The 23,268-nt window shown below is 51.3% G+C and overlaps 2 protein-coding genes across 4 annotated transcripts in view; one reads left to right on the top strand and one right to left on the bottom strand.

The window, feature by feature from the left end:
- The first annotated feature begins 3,399 nt into the window (after positions 1–3,399).
- Phyhip (phytanoyl-CoA 2-hydroxylase interacting protein) lies at positions 3,400–14,404 on the top strand. 2 transcript variants are annotated; one of them, XM_090354296.1, is made up of 5 exons: positions 3,400–3,701; positions 6,981–7,174; positions 8,360–8,534; positions 11,190–11,307; positions 12,398–14,404. In XM_090354296.1, exons 2-5 carry the CDS (start codon positions 7,010–7,012, stop codon positions 12,930–12,932), a joined length of 993 nt encoding a protein of 330 aa, XP_090210422.1. In that variant the 5' UTR covers positions 3,400–3,701; positions 6,981–7,009; the 3' UTR covers positions 12,933–14,404. The 2 variants fall into 2 exon arrangements, with proteins under 2 accessions (XP_090210422.1, XP_090210421.1); XM_090354295.1 differs by lacking the exon at positions 3,400–3,701 and adding an exon at positions 4,704–4,778.
- Positions 14,405–20,878: 6,474 nt separating this feature from the next.
- Positions 20,879–23,268, bottom strand: part of Bmp1 (bone morphogenetic protein 1) — a 42,257-nt gene continuing 39,867 nt past the window's right edge. For both annotated transcript variants that reach the window (XM_090354292.1, XM_090354293.1), the window contains one exon: positions 20,879–21,599. In XM_090354292.1, coding sequence (XP_090210418.1) covers positions 21,465–21,599 — 135 coding nt within the window. In that variant the 3' untranslated portion in view covers positions 20,879–21,464. The remainder of the gene's footprint in view (positions 21,600–23,268) is intronic.

Raw genomic sequence — 23,268 nt, 5'->3', positions numbered from 1 at the left:
ACACCTGTAATCCTAGCTACTCAGGAGGCTGAGATCTGAGGATTATGGTTCAAAGCCAGCCCTGACACTAAAGTCCTGTGAGACTTATCTCCAGTTAACCACCAGAAAACCAGAAGTGGTGCTGTGGCTCAAGGGGTAGGGCAGTAACCTTGAGCTGAAGAGCTCAGAGATAACACCCAGGCCCACCGTTCAAGCCCCACGACTGACCAAAAAAAAAAAAGAGTTTCAGGGCCTTTCTTGCCTGGGATGGCTTTGCAGCATTATAGGCATGAGCACCAGTGTCTGGCTTCAAGACGGTGTCAAAAATGACACTGCAGGATATGACTACGGTGGATTCCATGTATGTATGTGGAAAATGTGAAATGAATCTGGAGAGAGAACGGATGGGATGGTGCAAGGAGTAATTTTGATCAAGAAGTACTGGGCACTTAGTGGACACATTCAATTATAACCCCCTTGTGTGTATAACCTTTGGAAATCCAGAACCAAATTAAATTTAAAAATAGAAAATAAATAAATGGTACTACAGAGAGACTGTGCAATGAACAGAAAAGGTATTAGCAAGTGAAAAACATATGTTAGACAACTGTAATCTTTCTCTCGCATTTTTGTTCATAAATTAAATACATATAAGCCTACTTCTGAATGGTGTGAAAATGAGCAATTGTATTTCTATCTTAATTCTTCTTTTTTTTTTTTTTGCCAGTCCTGGGCTTGAACTTAGGGCTTGAGTGCTGTCCTTGGGCTTTCTCAAGGCCAGAGCTCTACCACCTGAGCCATAGCACCACTTATGGCTTTTTCTATGTATGTGATACTGGGGAATCGAACCTAGGTCTTTGTGCATGCTAGGCAAGCACTCTACCACCAGGCCAAACTCCCGGCTCCTTTCTATCTTAATTCTTACAATGGAATGGTCTCTTCTTCCTACAATGAGCATGTATGTCTGTGTTAGAAAGATTTTTTTGAAAATAAAGATGCACCTGGATACTAGTAGCTCATGTTTGTAATCCTTGAAACTCAGAAGGCTGAGACCTGAGGATCAAGGTTTGAAAACAGCCTGTGTAGTTTATCTTCAATTAAAAAGCCAGAAGTAGAGGTATGTGTGTGGCTCAACTGGTAAAGCACCAGCTTTGAGTGAAGAAGCCAAATGAGAGCTCAAGGCCCTGAGTCCAAACTTTGCAACAGGCCCCAAAATTAAACAAAAATAGAAAGATGCAGAAGTGCATCTTGATGGTTGTTGTTGATTTTCTATGCAGGTAGCTAGACTGACCCAGTGCTTCATTCTTACCACATGTGTCCTCTTGTGATTTGTAGAGGAGTCCTGAGAGGCAAGCAACAGCACGAGCCCAGGAAGGGCTGTGTCCTCACCTGCCTAGCCATTGTGCCAGGAGGCAGCTGCACAAAGGAGCATTCAGACAGCTGCCATTCCCTGCTGCGGCACATGAGCTCATACAATCTCTGAATGCCATCCTGAGCAGGTGGGAGGCAGAGATGGGGCTAGGACTCACCCTCCTTTCACAGAAGAGAAAACCAAGTCACAGAGAATCTGCCTGTCCCCTCTCGCTGTCCCTCAGATTGGTTGTAAGCTGTTCCTAAACAGGAGATGACTCTTCTGAGTTGCAACATCAGTTTGCTGTAGGTGTGTAAAGGGCAGGACTTTGTGTTTGGCCGAAGGAGTGCTTATTCTGCTTCACTGTGACATACCATACCACATTCTGTGGTTCTGGATCTGACCAGACTCGCGCGGGTTCTCACGCCCAAGATAGGCTGGGCTGACTTCTGCTTGGCTTTGCATTCTGTGACCTCTTCACTCCCTGTCGCTGTCACCTTCACTGAACTTCGCTGCCAATGCCTGCAGCACTTAAGATACTCTCCATGAGTCCTTTATGCTCAGCTTATATCTTATGCTCTCTGAGACCCTCACCCCTGAGCCCATGTGACACCTTCCACCCCAATCCACACCCACTTCTTCACCCCAGTTTTCTTTCACCATCTTCTCTCTGCTCTGGAGCTGACTTTTTTTTTTTTTTGCTCTGTAAATGGATATTCTAGTATATTATTTAAATGAGTATGCTAGTATATTATTTAGGAACTGACAAGAAAAATTCTGGACATGTTCAGTACAGGTGCAATTAAAAAACATTTTTGATCTTTAGTTGATTTTATCTGTAAATATGGAGCTCATGGATGCAGAATATACGTGTGCATTCCTTGTTCTGTAATTTCATCATCTAAATGCCCGTCTCTTCTCCTCTGCAAGACTGTGCGCTCCTTGCAGGTAGACACTGCCAGCAATGACGAGAAAGACAGCAAGTCTGTCAAGTGACTGGCACTTCCATGTGCCAAATCCAGAGTTAGGTGGTTTACATAATGATCTCATTCCACAATGATAGTAAACCTGTGTTATCCCACTTGACTAAAGACAGAAACTGAAGCTCCAAGAGAGACTGAGTCACCTGTCCAAGGTCACCTAGCCGGCAAACTATAGAACAGGAATGGTTCTCATTTTCTGTTGGGCTGCAGAGCCCAGGCTTTTCATACCTGCACAAACTCTTCGTCATTGTTTTGCTGCTTGACTCAAATTTCCTTGAATGTTCTTCTAAGGGCATTCCTAGATTCTTGTTTCTTGGTGGTAGACAAGCCTTCTGCTAGCTGATAATATACCCTATGTCTGACATGCTCAGGTCTTGGCTTCCTCGATCCCAGAGGGTGGGTTGAGATGAGAACACTCAAAACTCCATGTGTCCTCCCACCCCTACATTCTTGTGCAGTCTTTGCTACTATACAACTTCTCTCTCCAGCTTATTTCCCTTAGGAGACATCTAAGCAGCTCAGAGATTCTGACTGGATAATATGGACTCTCCAGGGCTGCCGGTCTGGTATCTCCTGATAGTTGTTAAAAAAAAAAAAAATGGGCCATGGATGAGTGAAAGACTCTACCTAGAGAGAACCCAGACGGAAGGTAAGAGCCCTTCCCAGTTTCCACCACCTCTATTCCATCCCATTCATGCAGCCCAACTGGACCCTTCCCCTATATAGCTTCCTTTCCCTTTTCCCAATCAGAATCCTTATTTAAGGGCCCAAGCTCTTAGGATAAGTGCCACCCCTCTCGCAGCATCCTAAAGTTTGGGGGCTACATTCAAGTCAGAGATTTCCAAGTAAGGGGTGTGTTGGAGACCCTTCTGAGGGTAGCTTGTCCTGGAAGAATGGGAGAAAGGTGGCAGCAGTGACTGTCTCCAAGGACATCGGTGTAGCAACCTGGGGGACCCTGTGCTCTCCCCCACCCTCCCAGCCCAGGCGAGCAGGGACCAGGCTTGCTTATTATCACCTGACGCTGAGCAGCCACTGATCCCATTGGTGGAGCCAGATTCTGTCTGGCTCTCCCGTTCTTTCTCGCCTTCCCTGCCTCTCTCTCTCTCTCCTCCACGCTGCTTTGAATTTGCTCTTGCCTCTCGTGTTTGCTTGCTCGCTCAGCTGGGAACCTCGTCTCACTGGGGGCGGCAGCGCTAGCTGCCGAGTCAGATAAGAGCTGCCTGCTAGGCATGGAAACAGCTTCCTTGGCAGTCCCGAGAAGGAGGAGCGCACACTGCTGCCTGTAACCCAGGCGTCCAGCTTCTGTCCCCTGCCTGGGGAGCTCATCCACAGAGCTCTCTCTCTTTCCCTCCTGCCAGGATTCCCTCTGCAGAGCCCAGTAAAGCCAGGTAAGTGTCTTTCTCCCTAGACCATCCTGCTGTCTAGCTTGAGAGGCTGCAACTTGGGGACACTGGGGTCTTGCCACTGTCTGGGGACCCACTTGGGATGCCAGGCCTGACGACCTTGTTCCCTGTTCCCTAGGTCCTTGGCAAAGAGCTTAACAGCTGGATCTGGTCTCCGGGGCGACACAGTTAGTTACCCCGTGACCATTCTGCTGCAGTCAGCGATGTCAACAGGGAAAGCGGGTGGGGGAGAAATCCCTTTGGCATGCCCGTGGCTTTCTGGATGGGTATGGGGAAGGGGGTCCCCATGTGAACAATGTATGTGCGTGCTTGCAAGAAGGCTGGAGACTACTTGCATAGCTAGGTCTGTCGGCATATAGTGATGCCCTATAAGGGATTTGACTGGCTGGTGGCATGTCTAGGAACATAGCTTCCTTGCACGAGTGAGGTACATGTGTGTGGGGGGGGGCATCGCTTATCTGAGTAGCCTGTGGGCATACGTGGGCGGGGACTCTGTGAGGCAGTATATTTAGGGGGTGGACATGTCACCTGTCATGTGGGTGGGAGTGGATGTGGAGGGAGGGTAGCAACCAGATGGTTTCTATGTGGGGTGGTCTAAGTCGAGGACAAGACAGTGTGAGTGGGTGGGAAGTGTGGGCAGATACCAGAGTCGGGGGCAGACCTGCTTAGGTGCACAAACCTGTTGGCGTGTGAAGGATCGGGCTGGCAGAGTTTGGCCAGAGACAAACATGTTTTCAAAGTCTGAGTCTTTGAGCCTGGAGAAGACTCCAGAGAGAATACCAGAGAACCCAGGCGGGGGCTGGCATGTGCACAAATGTACATAAGTGCGCAGGCAGGCCTGTGCTGTGCCTCCTTGAGGGGGAGGCGGCACACATACGTGTTGGTGCCTGCGGCTTCCTCCTTTTCTCCAAATATGGCTTGTGAGGAGGGGCACATGTGTGGGGGTGGGCCTGGGCCCACGGACATGAACACGTATGGGTCTGGCACGAAGGCAACAGCTTACAGAGGGAAACCTGGGGGACATTCTTAGACTCTGCAAGGTGCCAGAAGGTCCCCCGATAGGTACGTGTCTGGGGGTGAGGGTCTCCCAGGGGGTGCACACAGAGGTGGGTACCTCCTCGCATGTGTGTGTATGTGTGTGTGCCTGCCTGTGTGGGGGTGTGAGCAGGCTTGCCCCAGGTGGATTCACATGGGAGTGTGGGTGTTCCTAGGGTGTTGCCTCAACCTGTCTCTCACAGCCTGCCCTTCCCAGGCATCTGGGCGTAGAGAGGCAAGGTCCCTGCCCACCCTGAGCCACCCTGGCGGGTTCTCTCTCACTGTCATTCTCTCAAGCAAAAGTAGGCAGTCATCTCAGGTCCCCAAGAACTGGAGAGAGGAAGGGATAAACAGCCAGCCTGAGCCTAGAGCCCGCCACATCCCCCCACAATTGTTGGACCTCTAGGAAGACTCTCAGGAAAGGAGGTATAGAGACAGAGACAGGTGCCCACCCACAGGGCAGATGTAAGCTACATCTCACATGGGTAGAGGCTGCTCAGGTCTCCTCAGATGGGAGTGTGTGTGTGTGTGTGTGTGTGTGTGTGTGTGTGTGTGTGTGTGTGAGACACATATGTTCCCTTTGGAACTTGTCAGGATCCAGGGTGTTGGTAACTCCCCACTGTTTCAACACCTGTTCCCCAGATAATAAACAGGTTTGTTACTATAAGGTTATTTTCAGGCACATATCTGTTGTATTTTGGGGGTGTACCTGGTAGCACTCCCACTTTTATTTACCATAGGATTCTCTGTGCATGGAGCATTGGCATTTTAGGGTGGGAGGCTAAGATGAAACAGGGCCTGAAGGACGCTTGGGGCAGGTAAGGGCCCACATTCAGAGCTTTCCCTGGCATCTGCCACCTAGTCAGCCCACAGGCTAATTTAGAAGTACTCGGCTTTAGAGCAGGCTTAATTGACAGGGAAGTGTGGGCTGGATCTTCTAGAAGCTATAAATAAAAGTACCTGCTTTTTTCAAGCACACGTTGCCCTCACCCTTAGCTCCTGGGAAAGGAGAGGAGAGGTAAAGAGAGGAGAAGAGGTGGCGTGAAGTATGCTGGCTGATGGGCTGGGGGAAGGAAAGTGTGAGACGGAGGCTAACTGCTTTAGAAAGTGTACCCACAGTTGTGACTCCCCCCTCCCTTCCCCACTGGGTCCATGGAGCTCAGGTGAGCCAGGCTATGGGTCAGCACAAGTGGGAAAGATGGCAGAACGTAGTCCTTTCACACCGGAAGGGCCCCACATGCCAGAACAGAACAGGAGTGGGAGGGGAAAACACAATTGCTAAAAGGAAGAAAATAGACATCAGAAACGTATACATCCCATGTCTGGCCACATGACATACCCAGAAATATATACACACATACACACACAGCTCAATGCAGCAGCCTTAGCTCAGCGGCAAAGAGCCCAGCCTCCAGAGAATGAGCCATTTGCTGGTTGTGTCCTTGGGCATGTTAGCATCCTCGGTCTCAGGTACCTGTCTGTAAAATGGGGGGAATGACAGTGGCACCCTACAGTGAGGCACTTGTGACATAATGTCAGTGGAATTACAAGTACCTGCCATCAATCTCAAAACTAGTTACGTAAGAGTCAAGTGAGGATCAGCAAAAACAGGCAGCGTGCTTGTCCAGAAATTTTGGGATACGCAGAGCTTGAAGGTGGCTGTGGGCCAGGGCCACCCCCTCCCGCCACGAATGCATTCAGGGACACCTAATGATGGCACTTGTCCTCCCAGCCCTCACTGGATCACTCTGGGGAGGAGACAGACCTCAGCACAAGGGTCTTGGCACCTGTGGACGTTGAGCTGTCCTGCCTGCCACCTCCCTCTGCCCTCAGCAGGCGCTTCCTGCCTTACCTCCACCTCCCACCCATCCCCTCCATCCCCACCCTTTCTCTTTTCACGCCTGCTGGCTGAGGGCCCCTCCCTCCTCAGCCCCATCTGCTGCAAATCTGTCCCTGCCCAACGTTTACAGCATACCCACTGCCTTTGCCACCTGTCAGGTGCCATCTGCTATTGTAGACCCTCCAAGGAGAGAGCAGAGCCCCGTGGGAAGGACCCCATCTTACCTCGGGCACTTCCCCTTCCGTCTGCCTGCCATCTTTTCTACCCTATTTACCAGGCAGGTGCCTCTGACGGAGGCGCTGAAGGTTCTAGCTCTTAAGGCATGTTGGGAGCTGCACATTCCAGAAAGTTCTATGGTGGGAGGGAGCCGCTGATCCTCTGATGCTCAGTCCTCACAGGAGCCAAACCACAGGGGAGCATGGAGCTGCTGTCCACCCCCCACAGCATTGAGATCAACAACATCACTTGCGATTCCTTCCGCATCTCCTGGGCCATGGAGGACAGTGACCTGGAGAGAGTCACCCACTATTTCATTGACCTCAACAAGAAGGAGAACAAAAATTCCAATAAGTTCAAGCACCGGGTAAGGAGAAAATGCCTGGCACCCATCTCCAGCTGCTGCTCTAGAAGGAGGAAGGAAGACGAACCACTGGGGAGAAGTTGGGGCCGAGTTGGGGGCCTGGTTTTCTCATTGGGTTATCTTAGGAAAATGACTTCTCGGAGCCTGAGTTCTTCTCTGGTGAAAAGGGAATAATCACACCTAGCCTAGTTCGGTTGTCGGGAGGATTTCATGAGTAGTGTGTGTGTGTGTGTGTGTGTGTGTGTGTGTGGTGTTTGGCATGATGCCTAGCACAGCGTGAATGCTTTTATGAGTAGCAGGACTGGGACTTCTGACAGGGGCAGAGTTTCCGGTGGGTGAGATGGGGCAGATGTTGTCACATCTGGGGGTGATGCTGCAATTTCTAACAGGCACAGGACTTAGCAGCCTCGTTGACCAGATGCACACCATGTTCCTTGGACAGGAGTGAGCCCTTCTTTTTGTGCTGGATACTCCATGTTCTTGACATTCTGTCTTCCCCCTATTTACCAACTGCTCTAGAAAAGTAATGAGAGGGGCTTCACTGGGGTGTCCTTTCCCTGGGTTACAAGCTGGCATGGAGCAGGCGGGAGGGAGCCTCAAATCTTCTCCAGCAGGAAGAAGCTTGGCTCCCAGGACACCAGGCTTGGTGTGGGTTATTCACCCTTGTTCCTCCATCTCTCTGAATCTGGCTCTCCTGATCCGGGTGTCTTTTGGCAGGCCAGTTGCCACGGTGATGTGAATGCTCAGCACCGCCCCCTGAGTCCTCCCCCCCAAAGAATAAGGCATATTTTTCTTTCCTCCCTGGCTTCTCAGCATTTGCTGTTGCCATGGAGATGCACTGCAGTGTGCAGAGCTCTCGAAGTTTCCATCAAAAAATGGTCTTGCTACTTTCAACTTTGGTGGCCTCTTCTCTAGTGGCTTTCCTGGTCTGTTCCCAAGACAATAGGGTGCCAAGGAGAACCTCAGGAGCTGTAGAAGCTGGAGAGAGTCAGTGGTGCAGCTGTCCCGAGCTACTTTTTGCTTCCGAAGGCAGATGGTGGCCAAGAGACAGACTTATTGGGTCCCTGAGACTCTTTTCCTCCCTGGAAAGAAGAGGGGGGACCATCTGAGGAGCAAGGATTCTAGAAGAACACTATCAGGTGTGACCTTCAGATTGACTCTTGGCTCTCTCTGTAACCCATTTCCTAGGATGTCCCCACCAAACTTGTGGCCAAGGCGGTGCCACTACCCATGACAGTAAGAGGCCATTGGTTCCTGAGCCCCCGCACAGAATACAGTGTGGCTGTGCAGACAGCAGTGAAGCAGAGCGATGGCGAGTACCTGGTATCTGGCTGGAGCGAGACAGTGGAGTTCTGCACTGGGGGTGAGGCCCGTTTAGTACATCACTGCTTTGCTTGCTTGGCACATCTGGCTCCATCTTAACCCAGCAAACACTCATGAACACCTAAGCGTATTGTTGAGACCAGGGGGAGGCAGACACATCTGGCCAGGACCCTCCCCACCCTCAGAAAAACTGCTCCTTTTCTAACAAATGATAGATCAGATTCTATCCGGTGACGATACCACCTCCAAAAAGGGATGAACTTACTTTTCTGGCTTAAGCCAAGAATATTTTTTAAAAATTGTGGCAAAACAGACATCACATAAAAATCTATCATGGGCCAGGTGCCAGTAGTTTACCCTTATAATCTTAGCTACTCTGGAGGCTAAGGTATTAAGATCATGGTTCAAAGCCAGCCCAGGCAGGTAAGTCTGTGAGATTCTTAGCTCCAATTAACCACTGTAAGCAGAAATGGAGTTGAGGCTTAAGTGGTAAAGTGCTAGCCTTGAGCAAAAAAACAAAAAACAAAACACTAAAACTAAAATAGAAAAGACCAGAAGTGGTGCTGTGGCTCAAGTGGTAGAGCTCTAGGCTTGAGAAAGCCCAAGGACAGTGCTCAGGCCCTGAGTTCAAGTCTCAGGACTGGCAAAAAAAAAGAGCTAAAACAAAGCACCCTGAAGGAATAGTGCATAGTGCTTAGGCCCAAGTTCAAGTACAAAACAAAATAATAAACCAAACTTAACCACCGTTTTTTTTGTTTGTTTTTTGTTTAGGGGCTGTGCCTTACCTTTTTTTAAGTGCTTGACCACTTAAACCACAGCTTAAGCTTCCAGCTATTTGTGTGGTTAATTGGAGATAAGAATCTCAGGGACTGTCCTGCTGAAATGGGGTGGGGGGAGGGCTCCAAACCAAGACCTTCCATCTCATCCTCCTGAGTAGCTAGGATTTCAAGTGTGAGCCATCAGCAGCTTGCAGCTCTTAACTATTTCTAGCAAATGATGCAGTAGTGTTAAATGTATTTACATTGTTATGCAACTAATTTCTATGACTTTTCCATCTTGCAAAACCGAAACTCTATGCTCATTAAACAACCACTCCCCTTTTCCCCTCCCCCAGGCCCAGGCAACCTCATCCTACTTTCTGTGTAGGATTTAGACTACTGTAGGTGCCTCGCCAAAGTGAAATTATCCCAACATTTGTCCTTTTGGTGACTGGCTTATTTCTTTCAGCATAATATCTCAAGATGCATGAGTACTGTATAACTTGTGTCAGAATTTCTTTTGCCTTAGGGCTGAATAGCATTCCGTAGTATACAGAGATCACATTTTCTTTAGCAGTGGTTTGTCAGTAGTCTCTTGAATTTTTTTTACTGTTATTATAAAGGTGATATACAAAGAGGTTATAGTTATATAAGTCAGGTAAAGAGTATATTTCTTTTTGGACACTGTCACCACTGTTCTTACTCTCGCCCAGGTTTTCCCTCCCATCCCCACCCACAAGTTATATAGTTCATTTTCAAAACAGTGTCTAGTGAGACCCATTGATGCATTGTTCATCCATTATCCATTTCTGTGCCCCGCCCCCTTCCATCAGTGGTCTCTTTTTGGATGGTTATGTCTTGCTAGTACTGAGTCTCTTCTTGGCAAAATGGCCTCCACTGGATAGCCTTGCAAGCTCTCTCTTCTGAGCCTAGATTGTACTTTACAGAGTGATCAAACACTAGCCTCGTATTTGCTTGCTCACAGATGACCCAAGATCTGCCCCGTAATTTTCCTTCCCTTTGGCATCCATGTGAGAACTGCTCCAGATTGCTCTCTGTCTCAACCAAGGGACAGGGAACATTCTCTGCCCTCAGGCCTCTGAGGCTGCTGGCTCCCTCTTCTGCCAAGCTCCTTGAGCTGCCATGAGCCTGACTTTGGGGCAGCGCTCCTAGCCCTTGTAAGACAGACTTCTTGTTTTGCCCGGAAAACTGAATATGCAGTGGGCATTTAAGTCTAACTGGGGAGCTGGAGATGCCTGCAATCTAGTCTGTGCTTCTCTTGCCAAACCAATCAGGGATACATCCACAATGAGCAAAGAGTACTATTGCCTAATTTTACCAAGAGGCTGTCCAATCTAGCAGCAGGGAACCAATTTTCCCATCTTGGTGGCAACCCTTCCCTGTATGTCCTGAGAAGACCATGCAAAGCACAAAGCACCCCAGAGCTGGGTCTACTTCAACATTCACATGCTTTGTGGGCCAAGGCTCTATTTTCCACAAGACCCTCTCCGTAATTATAACTGGCTTTCACACAGTGGTGCTTGGAGGTACCTACTGCATTTGAGACACCCTCCTCCAAGGACCTTGCATTCTCTCCCATCCCCAGTTCAAGTCTTTCTTTTGCCTACTTCACCTCTTTCCACAGGCCTGGGATGATAACAGGGCAGCCCCCTCCCTTTCTGGACTCAGGGCGGTCTGAATCTCTAGCAATGACACAGAGGTGATGAGGACAAATGGCATGCAATGTTGCCAGCCAGTGCCAGCTGGCTTGTGCCCATCTGAGTCCAAGCTGTTGTAGTAGCTAGCTCTTGTCCCCCTCCTGGACTGCTCCAGAGGACAGAGGTCGACCAGCACAGCACAGCGCATGTGTGTGCGGGGAAGAGGTTGTATTCCTGCAGCTGGTCTTGGCTCACCTCATCTTGCCTGGACTCTTGCAGATTATGCTAAGGAGCACCTGGCCCAGCTGCAGGAGAAGGCTGAGCAGATCGCTGGACGAATGCTGCGCTTCTCCGTCTTCTACCGCAACCATCACAAGGAGTACTTCCAGCATGCCAGGTATGGCAACCCAGGAGACCGGGCTACCACCAGTCTGCTCCTGTTTCCCTCAGCTCTCCCTCCTCCTGCCCTGGCTGTCTGAGGTCACTGCTGCTGAGGGCTACCGGACTCTTCTCTAGAGTCCCTTTGACAGTTGATTGAGAAAGGACTGCTACTCTGGGATTGAGTCCCAGAGGTGAATGAGGTCTTTGCTTGATCCCCCTCAGGGACAGTTCCTTCACTGGGGTCCCCCACCTTAGATCTTTTTATTTTAGGACCCGGAGCACAGAGGAGGTGGTGAGGAGCAGGCAAAACAAGAGCTGCAGGGTTCAGGGAACACTGGGGCTCAGTGTTCCAAGCTGGGAGCTGAGGATCCTGAAGGCATCGTGGGGAATCCTTTAGGGGACTGGTAGGTCCTACCTCAGTGGTCCCACCAGAGCAGCCTCAGCCTTACTTACCTATGTATGATTTCCTTTGGGGGAAGGCCTCTTCAATCCCGAAGTACTTTAAAACTAAGCATCCTATCCCGCACCCTGCGGGATGAGGAGCTTGAGGTTGCTGTGAACCTTGGTTGATCTGTTGAGCCAGCAAGCTTCTCGTCATTCAGGAAGCCAGGATCAAGCAACAGTGACATGGGTCTGGGGCTGGCTTACTCGCCTGCCTCTATGCTGGCTGACACTACTTCCAATCTAAGCCTTCCAAGCCCAGCTAGGGCAAGCTGCCTTTAGTACCCCCATTATAGTTAGCTGGGGTGAGGCTTTGGATTGTACCCCCCTGCACCGGGTAGGAAGAACCTCAAAGGTCTTGAGTATTTTTATGAACGAAAACAAGCAATGGTCTGGAGACAGACACCAGTGTGTGCCAGCTCCTTAGTGGAGGCCTGGATAGGAAGATGAAAGCAGAGGACATCTCTTTAAGAACCTCAGAGTCTGGTCAGGGCTACAGGTTGAGAGGATTTCAGGTCTATTTGTCACTTGTGGAGGCAGTAAGATGGTGGGGGCACTGGGGAGCCCCACCAGTTCGCTCTCCTCAACCATGCAGCAGCCAAGTCCCAGCAGAGCTCATTTGCAGCACTTCCCCCTTCCTTTTGGCTTTTCTTCCTGGCAAGCAGGACCCACTGTGGGAACATGCTTCAGCCCTACCTGAAGGACAACAGTGGCAGCCATGGCTCCCCGACCAGCGGCATGCTCCACGGCGTGTTCTTCAGCTGCAATACCGAGTTCAACACTGGCCAGCCCCCCCAGGACTCCCCCTACGGCCGCTGGCGCTTCCAGATCCCCGCCCAGCGCCTCTTCAATCCCAGCACCAACCTCTACTTTGCGGACTTCTACTGTATGTACACCGCTTACCACTATGCCATCCTGGTTCTGGCACCCAAGGGTTCCTTGGGGGACCGCTTCTGCCGTGACCGCCTGCCCCTCCTGGACATTGCCTGCAACAAGTTCCTGACCTGCAGCGTGGAGGATGGGGAGCTAGTCTTCCGCCACGCCCAGGACCTCATCCTGGAGATAATCTACACCGAGCCAGTCGACCTGTCCCTGGGCACTCTCGGGGAGATCAGTGGGCATCAGCTCATGAGCCTGTCCACTGCCGATGCCAAGAAAGACCCCAGCTGCAAGACCTGCAATATAAGTGTGGGCCGCTAGGGACTCCTGGGGAGCTGGGGAATTAGGGAGAGGGTAGAGATGGGTGGCTGAGGTTCAGGGAGCTGGCTTTCTCTCCCCTGCCCCCTGCTCCCTCCACTCTGTCCACCCCTCTCCCTTTGCCAAGAGAGGCAACAGATGGCGGCCCAATCCAGGCACAGTGGACTTGGGAGGGCTTCCCAGCCTCAGTAGGTCAGCAGGTGGGCTGCATTTCCAGAGAATTCTCCCTTCATCTGGTTTCCCTCTCCCTATCATGACTCATCCAAGCTTCCACCTCCCAGAATCCTACCCACCTCCTCCTGGGCTCTCCTGAGAAGCCTTTTCTCTGGGCCAAAGCCCACATGTAGCCTGGCTGTTTCCATGGAGACAGAGAGCTGTGGGGCATCTCTTCCTTAGCCCCACTTACCCCACTCAGGGCCACCCCAGGAAGCCCCCTCTCAGCTGAGATGGGCCTGGGGGGTTTTCCCCCCTGCTCCAGGCTAGGACCCCCCTCTATAAATAGCCACCTGCACTGCTCTCACACCCTGGCTGCTCCTCACCCCAAGAGCCTGTTCCCTGCTGGGAAGAGCTGTCCCTCCCTCCCTCCTTCCCACGTCTAGAAAGAGACCTTTTTGACCCTGGGAGCCTATGGGCTCCTGGGATTTTCCTCTTCATCTATCTGGAGATAATACATTCCCCAGCAAACTTTTCCTTGCTCAGATTGTACGGGAGCTGGAGCAGCAGCCTCAGAGGCCTAGAACAGGAGCCACTGGGGTCGAGGAGGGGGCAGGACACCCCTGAGACCCCTTCCTCCGCAGAAACGGGCTGCCTCATGCCTTGATGGAGCCTGACATAGAACCAGGGGACAGAGGGCTACCCGCAGAACACTGGCATTCCGCCTGCCACTGTGGTGACTTCTCCGTGACTGCGTGTGAGCTGGGCCGTGGGCACTCTGCTTCTGGCCTCTTGGCCAGCACACTAGCCCTCTCTGCTCTCTTGACCACTGCTTGGGGAGTTCTTGATGAAGCCCTCCCTCAGTTCCCTGTTGTTGTTGTTGTTGTTGTTGTTGTTTTAAATCTTGTTCCTACTGCTGTCTGGGTCATGGGGGTGATCCCCAAGGCAAGCAAAGTAGTTGGAGAGATGGGTGAGGACTGGAACCTGTGAAGAGCAGTCTCCTCAGTGACTTCCCCAGAGATGACAGGGACAAGGCACAAGCAGCTGGAGTTCTGCGAAGAAGGACAAGAGGGGCTGGCAGACCAACAGGCCATGCTCTGGATGGCCAGTTGCCAGTCAGCTGTCTCCTTGGGGTGGGCAGGAGGTCTGGGGCTCTGGGAGAATGTGGACGAGAGGATGCAGCCCCCAGGCCCTTCTCCCCGTACTGACAGCACTGCCATTGAGTAGCTGTTGCCTCCCCTGGCCCTGGCATCCTCCCTGGGTGGGGGCATGCCCGCCTATGCTGTGCTTGCAATATGTACCAATAAACCACATGGCCTGAAGAGCTCGTCTGCGTTGGTCCATTCAGGCTGCTAGAACAAAACACCTCAGGCCAGATGACTTATGGAAAACAGAAAATTGTCTCTGATAGGTCTGGAGATGAAGAAGTTCAAGATGAAGGTATTGGTTAATTCAGTATCTGGTGAGAGCCCACGTATATGCATGAGTAGCCATTTTCTCCTTGTGTCCCCACAGGGTAGAAGGGATGAACCAGCTCCCTCTGCTTCTTTCCTGAGGCCACTAATCACATTCATGAAGGCGCCACACTCATGAACCCTGGCACCTCTCAAAGGCCCCCATCCTAATACCATTGCCATGAGATTAGGATTTCAACACATGCACTTTGGGCTGGGGCTTATCATCCCGGCTACTCAGGAAGCCTACACCTGGAGAATGGAGGTTCAAAGTCATCCAGAAGAAAGTCTGAGACTCACTCTCCAAAATAGCTAGCAAAAAAAGCCAGTCTGGGGCTGAGAGTTTGGCCTAGTGGTTAAAGTGCTTGCCTAGCATGCACGAAGCCCCGGGTTCAATTCCTTGGTACCACATACATAGAAAAAAGCTGGAAGTGGTGCTGAGGCTCAAGTGGTAGAGCTCTAGCCTTGAGAAAGTCCAAGGACAGTGCTCAGGCCATGAGCTCAAGTCCAGGACTGGCAAAAAAAAAAGAGCCAGTCTGGAGGCCTGGCTCAAGTGGTAGAGCATTAGCAAGTACACTGATTGAGCAGGATGTCCTGAGCTTAAACCCTGGTATCGCCAGAGAAATAAAAGCATGAACTCTTCCAGGCTGGGGGAAGGGTAAGATGCACAATCCATAGAAAAGCTCAAGTGAGGATACCCAGGGTAGACCATCAGGAACTGGATGGTAGAGTGGACCCAATTTCTACTGTGGGTGACTGTGCTCAGAGTCCACAGCCACAACTCAGAAGGGACTCCTGTTAGGGCCCTATGCACTATTGCAGGCTATCATGCCTCAGACCTTGATGCCACTGGGTTTCCTATCCAGCAGTGCTACTCTGTTGCACATCTGAGTCACCTCTGAATCTATTATTATGGGCTTATTAAAATGGTCCTTAGCTGGAGTGGAAACGCTCCAGAACAGTCAGAGGCACCTTACCAACCCCGCCTGAGTCAATGCCAAGTTCACATGTGTCAGACTGTCACACTGTGAAGCATGGCCTCTTTGGGTTAGGAAGGAAAGCTGAAGGGCAGCAATCACTTCCCGATGGCCCACTGTGTGCAGACATGGACTGATGTTTCCGTATCTATCAACTGTTGATCTATGCAGTGGCCCTGGTAGGGGTAGAATTCCTATCTAGCAGATGAAGGATCTGAGGTACAAAGAAATGAAAAGCCTGGCCCGGGATCACATCAATTCACAAACAAGTATTTGAATGCAGAGCCATCCTGGACAGTTAGACACAGGCAGGTCCTGTCTCAGACATGGGGGTCTCCTCTTCTAGCTACGTGAGGTCTAGTTCCAGAGTAACGCCAGGGGGTGCTGTGGAGTCACACATGCCATGGAGGCATGTGGGCAGCACTTGAGCCCAAGCTTCCAAGGATGGGGAATGACTCTGGGTTTCCACAATGCTCCAGGGGAATGGGTTCAATTTTTCTTCAGAGTCCTTCTGTGTTTCTTGGGAAGTGGGACTAGTTCTCAAAGTCTTGCTATAGTTACAAGAAGAGAGAACAAAGGTGTGTATGGTGTGGGTGTGGGGAGGGGGGAGGCTGTAGCTTCCTCCAGACAACCTGCTTCTCCGTCCTCTGTCCAGATGGCCACTCCTGTCATATAGCCAGCATGGACTGCGCAAAGCACCAGTCAGATGAAGCAGGGGTCTGGGCATCTGCTGGAGTCCGGCCTGGGGTCTAACCTGACCCAGTAGAAGGAAAGAGGTCCCCGCATGAGGCACATGCCCATGTACGCTATGTGTGCCTACATGCATGCCCTCCCTGGACTGCTCAAGACAGGTCCTGATCCACAGACAACTGTGAACTGTAGGGGCTTAGCTCTGTCTTCAGTCAGGCAGGGAAGGAAACCAAGGCTGTGGTCAGAAAGTAATGCTCCAGGTTACAGGTGGGTATTATACCGGGCAGGTACTGACACACAGACAAACCCAACACAGACACATAGTTGTACACATGTGCTCCTCAACACACCATACACATACGACTCCTACATTCTCCTCTGCTTTGATACATATCCCTACTTCCCTTCCTCTTCTTTCCTTCCAGCCCAGCATTTTTGCTTTTAATTCTGGGTGAATACGAACCCAAGTCTATTATGAATCAGAAAGAGAGAAGAGGCCAGCTTTAAGGATCAAAAGTCAATTCCTTGTAGCTTTGGTATGCATCTCTTCTCCATCTTAGAAAAAACAGGTGACTGGGTCCCAAAAAACGGGACAATGATGGGGTAATCCCCTGAAATGAAGGGAGGCCTTAGTCAGGAAGCAGAGCTGAGGTGATTGGCCATAAAACAGTGTGGCCACGGCATCTGGAGGAGATTGGAACCAGATGTCCCTGGATGGGGGCAGGGAGGGTGTGGGGTAAGGAGCAGCAACTCTGATCGGCAGGAGGCTGGGTTTTGGGGGAACCTCCCAACTCTCTGGGGAAAACATCTGGCTGTCCTCTCCCCTCCCCACCAACTCTCCAAGTCAGACACTATTTTTGCAAACTAGAGCAGCAAATCTTTCCACGGATTCCAGAATCAGCCTTGTGCAGAGGGACAGTCAAGTACAGGGTGTGACTCAGGAGGTACCCAGAAAGGCCACCAGATGGCCAAAAATATGTCCCTGTTGCCCCACAAGCTCCTCCTTGCTGTGGGTTGAGCTCTGCCCCAAGCTCTGAATGTCTGACTGGAAACCAGTGAATGGAAATTTGCTTTTAGTCTAGGATTAAATGTTGGGCAGAGAAAAGGCCCCTTAGGAAGAGCCTGCTGTTTGACAAGCACAGTGTCAGGCTTTCCTCCAAGGCTACCCTGGTTCATTCTTTATCATGACAGGTGTTATTATCACCCGGGTTGACAGATGAAGAAACTGAGGCTCTAGGCGGTTAAATGACTCATTCAGTTTCATACAGCAACCAAGGGTTCAAAGACTCGTTGACTCTCAAGCTTATCTCTTCCTCCCTCCTTCCCTCCTTTGACCCATCCTGGTCTTAGGCTTGAACTCAGGGCTTAGGTGCTGTCCCTAAGCTTCTGTGTTCAAGGTTAGTTCTCTACCATTTCAGCCAAAGCTCCACTTCCAGCCCTTTGGTGGTTAATTGGGGATAAAAGGTTCATGGAGGGCTGAGAGAGGGCCTTGTGGTAGAGTGCTTGCCTAGCATGCACAAAGCCCCAGGTTCAATCCCTCGGTACCACTCACATAGAAAAAGCCAGAATGGTACTGTGGCTCAAGTGGTAGAGTGCTTGCCTTGAGAAAGGCCAAGGACAGTGCTCAGGTCTTGAGTTCAAGCCCCAAGACTGGCAAAAAAATAAATAAATAAAGCGGTTCATGTTATTTCCTGCTGGGGCTAGTTCCTAATCGTGATTCTCAGATCCCAGCTTCCTGAATAGCTAGGATTATATATATCAATTATTAGCACCTGGCTCACTCTTTTCCTTCCTTCTTTCTTTCTTTCCTTTCTTTCTTTCTTTCCTTTCTTTCTTTCTTTCCTTTCTTTCTTTCTTTCTTTCTTCCTTCCTTCCTTCCTTCCTTTCTTTCTTTTGCCTTTTAAAAAATTCCTTTAGAAGGTTGCAGAAAGGGCGGGCAGGAGAGGAAGGAGTAGAAAAGAAGAGCAAAAAGGAAGAAGCTGGGCACTAATCGTTCACACCTGTAATTCTAGGTGTTCAGGAGGCTGAGATCTGAGGATCCCAATTTGAAGCTGGCCTGGCTTCAATTAAATGACAGAAACAGCTGGAAATGGCGCTGTGGCTCCAGTGGAAGAGTACTAGCCTTGAGCAAAAGGAGTGAGAGGCACAGAGTAGGAGGCATAGCTATAGCTAGGCAACCAACTTTCCAGATTTTTGAGCATTGAGCCAACAGTTGGTCTTAGAAATGAGCTGTTTCCCAAAGATCCCAGTTGCTTCAACAGCCTGGACCCCTACAATTCAGGCTGCCTTGAAGCCTAGACCCTGGGTTGATTTGCCTCTGGCTGTGGTAGGAAGGGCACTGGGAGAGAGAAACCTGGCCAGCCTCACAGAACTAAGTGTGGCAAAGCCTGACTGCAAAGTCCATTTTGCAGAGGGATGGCTATTGCTCCCAGAACCAAGCCTGGAAGCTCGGGGGTGGGGGTGGGGGAGGGGTGCTGATGGCCTCCTGATTCTGGGTGCAGAGTGGAGGAGTCCATCTTGGCTCTTCCACAGGGGCAGGCACTGGAGCCACAGGGAATCCTCAGGGGTAGGTTGGAGGAACCACCGAGCCTTCCACAACCAAAGCCTCACCTGCACTGAACCAGAATTGGCCTAGTTCAGAGCTGGAGGCAGCCAGAAGGCAAGCAAGGGTGGGCTGGTCCTGGAGAGCAGTTTTGATTTTTACTAAATTCTGAACTAAGTTTCTCTGGCCTGCAGCCAGCTCTGAGCCACTTTCCCCACCCTGAGAGCCCTGTTCCATGTCTTTTTCCCTGCCCCCCCTCCCAATCATCTTGTCTTCCTTTGGTATTCTCTATCCTCTTTCCAACAAGGTTCCTCCTCCTCCATCTCTCCTTCCTCTTCCTTCTCTGCCTCTCCATCAGAGCCTGCCCACTATCCACACTTCAGGCTGTCGGCTGCTGTATTGTAAGATTTGGGGGTGGACATGTGGGCATCCAGACAGGTCTGTCCCCAACAGGGCCTTAACTTCTGTGAGGCTCTGCTTAGTGGTCTGGAGATGTGGATTCACACATTCTACTGGGTGGAGTAGGCGCTCACCCCACGAGCTGACCCTGCCCCAAAGCCTCCCACACTGGTTTGGTCTAGGTTTGGGGACTCTAAGACACTGCACTTGTTGCTACTAGCATAGTTTCTCCTGTTGGGTCTGCCCTAGACCCGAGGTGCTTTGGCCGCCCAGCTGCCTCTGAACACGGGCCCTGGGAAGGCTAGGAGCCCCTCTCACGCCCTCAGAGGGGTCTGGTTCTGCCTGGAGCCCTTCTGGAGGGCATCATGGTCTTGGCTTCTGTGGACACGTGGTTTTGGGATTGTGATCCTCTGAGCTCTGGAAGAACCTAAAGGGCTGGCACGCGCAGCTGCCACCCCTGAATACAAACCTTGCTATAGAGTCAAGTTGGTAAACAGATGGAGTAAGATGCCAAGGCAGCGCCTACCATTTGGGGGTCTCTCCATCCTGCTTAAGGCTTCCCAGGCTGTCTTGAAACAAGGAAGGATAAGCGCCAGTGCCTCATCTGCTGTGGTGTCTGAAAGGGCCACAGCTTGATGATAGGCAGCTGGCTTCCTGGAAGAGGACTCTCCCAACACACACACACACACACACACACACACACACACACACACACACACACACGAGGACTCTCCCAACACACACTTCACACACACACACACACACTTCATGGTTTCTATATAAAAAGCCAATAGGGGTCTTCACATGTCACATTGTTCCCTGGGGGGGGGGTCTGTCTCAGTACCTGCCCCTGCAATAGTGATGGGCCTGGGCTAAGAGAAGACTCGGGTCCACAGACGGTTCCTAGGAAGCTCTGGCTTGGAGGCTGGCGGCTCTGTCCAGAATCTGGGCGTGGCCAGTCCAGGCAGGAAAGCCTTATCTCCAGGTCCTCTCTTTGTCATCCTCAGACAGATCCAGGCAGAGAAAGGAGAGGGGAGGTGGCAATGGCAGGAAGGAGGAGGCTGGACAAGACACAACCTCAGCTTGCCCGGGAGAGAGGCCAGAGTTGGAATGCTTGCTCAGTGGCTGTGGAGCCAGTGTCTGCCTCTTGTCTCCAAAACTGGAAGATCCACAAGGCCTGCACTCGATGTCGGCACTCTGTCCGCCCATCAGAAAGGCAGGCACTGAGTGAAACAGAGGACGTGTCCTAGCTGGTCTGCGTTTTCTAGCTCTGGGTGGGCTTCCCAGCCAGACTCCCTGCAGCCCACTTACTCTTTTTCTAGATGAAGACAGAAAAACCAGATGGACACCCCCACCCCACTCCTTTTTCATGCCTCCTTCCTCCCCTGAACAGACTCTTTATAGAATGTTCTACCTCTCTTGTGTGGGAGGGCTACAGCAGTGTGTGTGTGTGTGTGTGTGTGTGTGTGAGAGAGAGAGAGAGAGAGAGAGAGAGAGAGAGAGAGAGAGAGAGAGAGAGAGAGAGAGAGAGAGAGAGAGGGAGGGAGAGAGAGGTGCCTACAGCCTGTGTCCAAGTGTGAAAGCACACCCTTAGGAGTCCTGGGACTGTGGGAGAGAAGGGCAGCCAGTAAAGCCAGGTGTTCTGGCCACATGCTGGCCTCAGATACCCAGCAAGCCTGCACATCTGGAAGAGATCTCCTCCCCTATGTCCCAGACAGCATCTGGCACCGGCTGTTAGTGGTATCACTTTCCGTTTATTGGCTGGTGCGCCCTGCTGTAGCGGACCAGCCATGGGCCTGAAGCAGCCTGGCCTTGCTTCTCCAGCTCTTCCTCTCCATCTCCCCACTGTGGCTACCAGAGGACACGCATGGACACTCATACCCCTGGAAACCAGGGAAGAGGGTCAAAATAAAACCAAAATGAGGCTGGAGAAGAGGCCGGAAATGTACATTACAATGAAGATTACAGCCAGCTGCTCTACACAATACAGCGTGTAAGACGGCAGGGAGGGCAGCTGGATCCTACTGACAGGTCCTCTCACAACTGGGCAGGGGAGAAATGGTCACTTCAAGTGTCTCAGTAGAAGCTCTGGCTCCCTGGCACAGGCCCTCAGGCTGGTGAGGGGACTGTAGAAAGGTGGCATGTGTGGAGTCCAATCCCCCACCTCCTGAGGACAGACTCATGCGGCCCATCAGCTCTGCAGGTCCTGGTGTCTGGTGGTAAGGGACAGTATGTCACCTCTGCCAGCTCCCCTCACTGTCCAGTCTAAGAGACTGAAGGAAGCTGGACTTCTATCCCTGCCCCTGTGAGAGGGCAGTGGTCACTTCCGGCTGTGGAGTGTGTCCTGGAACTTGGTGCTTGTGTACCGCAGGTGGAATCCTTTCTTGGTGATGGTGTCATCTGAATGGAACTTCACCAGGACAGAATCTCCAGCAGAGTACACCTCCTCAGGAGGCTGCAGAGAAAGAGATAGGCATGAGGCAGAGGGAGGAGGCTGGGACTTCTCTTCCCTCTGCTCACAGGAAAGCAAGAGGTGTAGTTATTTTGGCCAGATCTCCTAACTCCATGAAGCAGAACGTCTGCCAGGCCTGGTGGTACATGCCCATAATCCCAGCACTCTGGAGGCAGAGGCAGGAGGAAAATAAGTTTGAGACCAGCCTAAGGTAAATAGTGAGTCTGAGGCTACATAGCAAGATCCTATATTAGGAAGGAAGGAAGGAAAAGATCGAATGGAGTTTAATGGGATACTCAAGAGAGAGTAAATTGTCTTAAGTACAGTCACCTTCCATTTTAAACCCAGCTCTTCTACTAACTAGTTAGCAGTGTAGACCCAGGCCAGCCACCCTCTTCTCTGGGCCTGTAGTCTCTCAACTGCGCCTGAAAGGTTGCTGGAGAAAAATCAGCAAGAGGATGAAGGTGAGAGAGTGACGGCAGAGGTCGCTGTGGGGGCCACATCCTGGCTGGCTGGGTGTCTCAGGCTTGCAGAAAAGATGGAGCAGCATTCCTCTGCCAGCCAGGTGGTGTAGTAAACCACAGGGAAAGGACAGTGGCCCTCAGACTCTGCTGTCCCCCACCATCCCCACCCCTTCTGGATCTGACCATCCATCTGTGCCAGATGATACCCTTCCTAAGGTGGTTCTACAAACCCACAGGGGCGCTCCAGTCCTCCAGGCATAGAAGAACCATTCTGAAAGCCTTGGGGATCTTTCCCACATCCCATCCCCTTAGCTCCAGCCCAAGGAAGTCTCTGGAAGAATCTCCCTGGAGATATTCCATTTGGTGTATGACTCAGAGGAAGGGGCAAAGTGGGAAGAGGTGTGAAGCTTGGAAATCAGATGCCAGAGCAGCTTGGCAGGCAGGCTGGGGTTTTGTACCAGCTTTTCACTGTCTACTTTACCTTGGCGCAACTCCTGCTGTTCATGCAAGGCTCCTAAGGAGCTCTGTGCCTAAGGAGAGACCGACCCCAGCAAAGCCAGGCCCCACAGCTGCTGCCACTCCTGGACACTTAACCCTTCCCAGGCACCAGGATGCTGGGGCACAGCCTTGAGAGAAGTGGGGGCCAGAGACTGCTTTGAATTTGAGTGCATGCATGTGAATCTAAGTGAGTATGTGTGTGTATGTGAAAGAGAGAGGGGGAGGGAGGGAGGGAGGGAGAAAGGGGGAGAGATAGAGAGAGAGAGATAGAGAGAGAGAGAGAGAGAGAGAGAGAGAGAGAGAGAGAGAGAGAGAGAGAGAGAGAGAGAGAGAGAGCGCGTGCAAGCACATAGCTCTTGCTGGGAGGAAAAGAAATCCATGGCCCATGGCCTTTGTTAGAAGCTTGCTAAACTGACTGTGTCCATAGCCTCCCAGGTACTGCTTGGATGGTACCAGAAATGGCTTTGGAACAAGATGGCTTTTCAGAGGGCAAGGGATGGGCAGAGTAAGAAATGCTGGTACTTTAACTGGGTGTGGGTAACTCCCCCTTGTAGTCCTGGCTACTTAGAAGGCTGAAATCTGGAAGATCTCAGTCAGAAGCCAGCCTGAACCAAAAAGCCAGTCTCTCAGAAAAATGTGTGTGAGTCTCCATCTCCAATTAAGCAGGAAAAAAAAATCTAGAGGCATGGCTCAAAGTGGCAAAGTGCCAG

Source organism: Megascapheus bottae, chromosome 20 (assembly GCF_031878675.1).
Source record: "Megascapheus bottae isolate mThoBot1 chromosome 20, mThoBot2.hap1, whole genome shotgun sequence".
NCBI lineage: Eukaryota > Metazoa > Chordata > Mammalia > Rodentia > Geomyidae > Megascapheus > Megascapheus bottae.
The sequence above is the reverse complement of the archived record's forward strand: the minus strand, read 5'-3'. Positions and strand labels throughout refer to the sequence as shown.

Bases quoted from the DNA above. Each gene is read 5' to 3' on its own strand.
- Phyhip (XM_090354296.1), top strand. From the start codon at position 7,010: ATGGAGCTGCTGTCCACCCCCCACAGCATTGAGATCAACAACATCACT. The intron at 7,175-8,359 runs GTAAGGAGAAAA...CCCATTTCCTAG, and splicing joins CCAATAAGTTCAAGCACCGG to GATGTCCCCACCAAACTTGT. The intron at 8,535-11,189 runs GTGAGGCCCGTT...GGACTCTTGCAG, and splicing joins AGTGGAGTTCTGCACTGGGG to ATTATGCTAAGGAGCACCTG.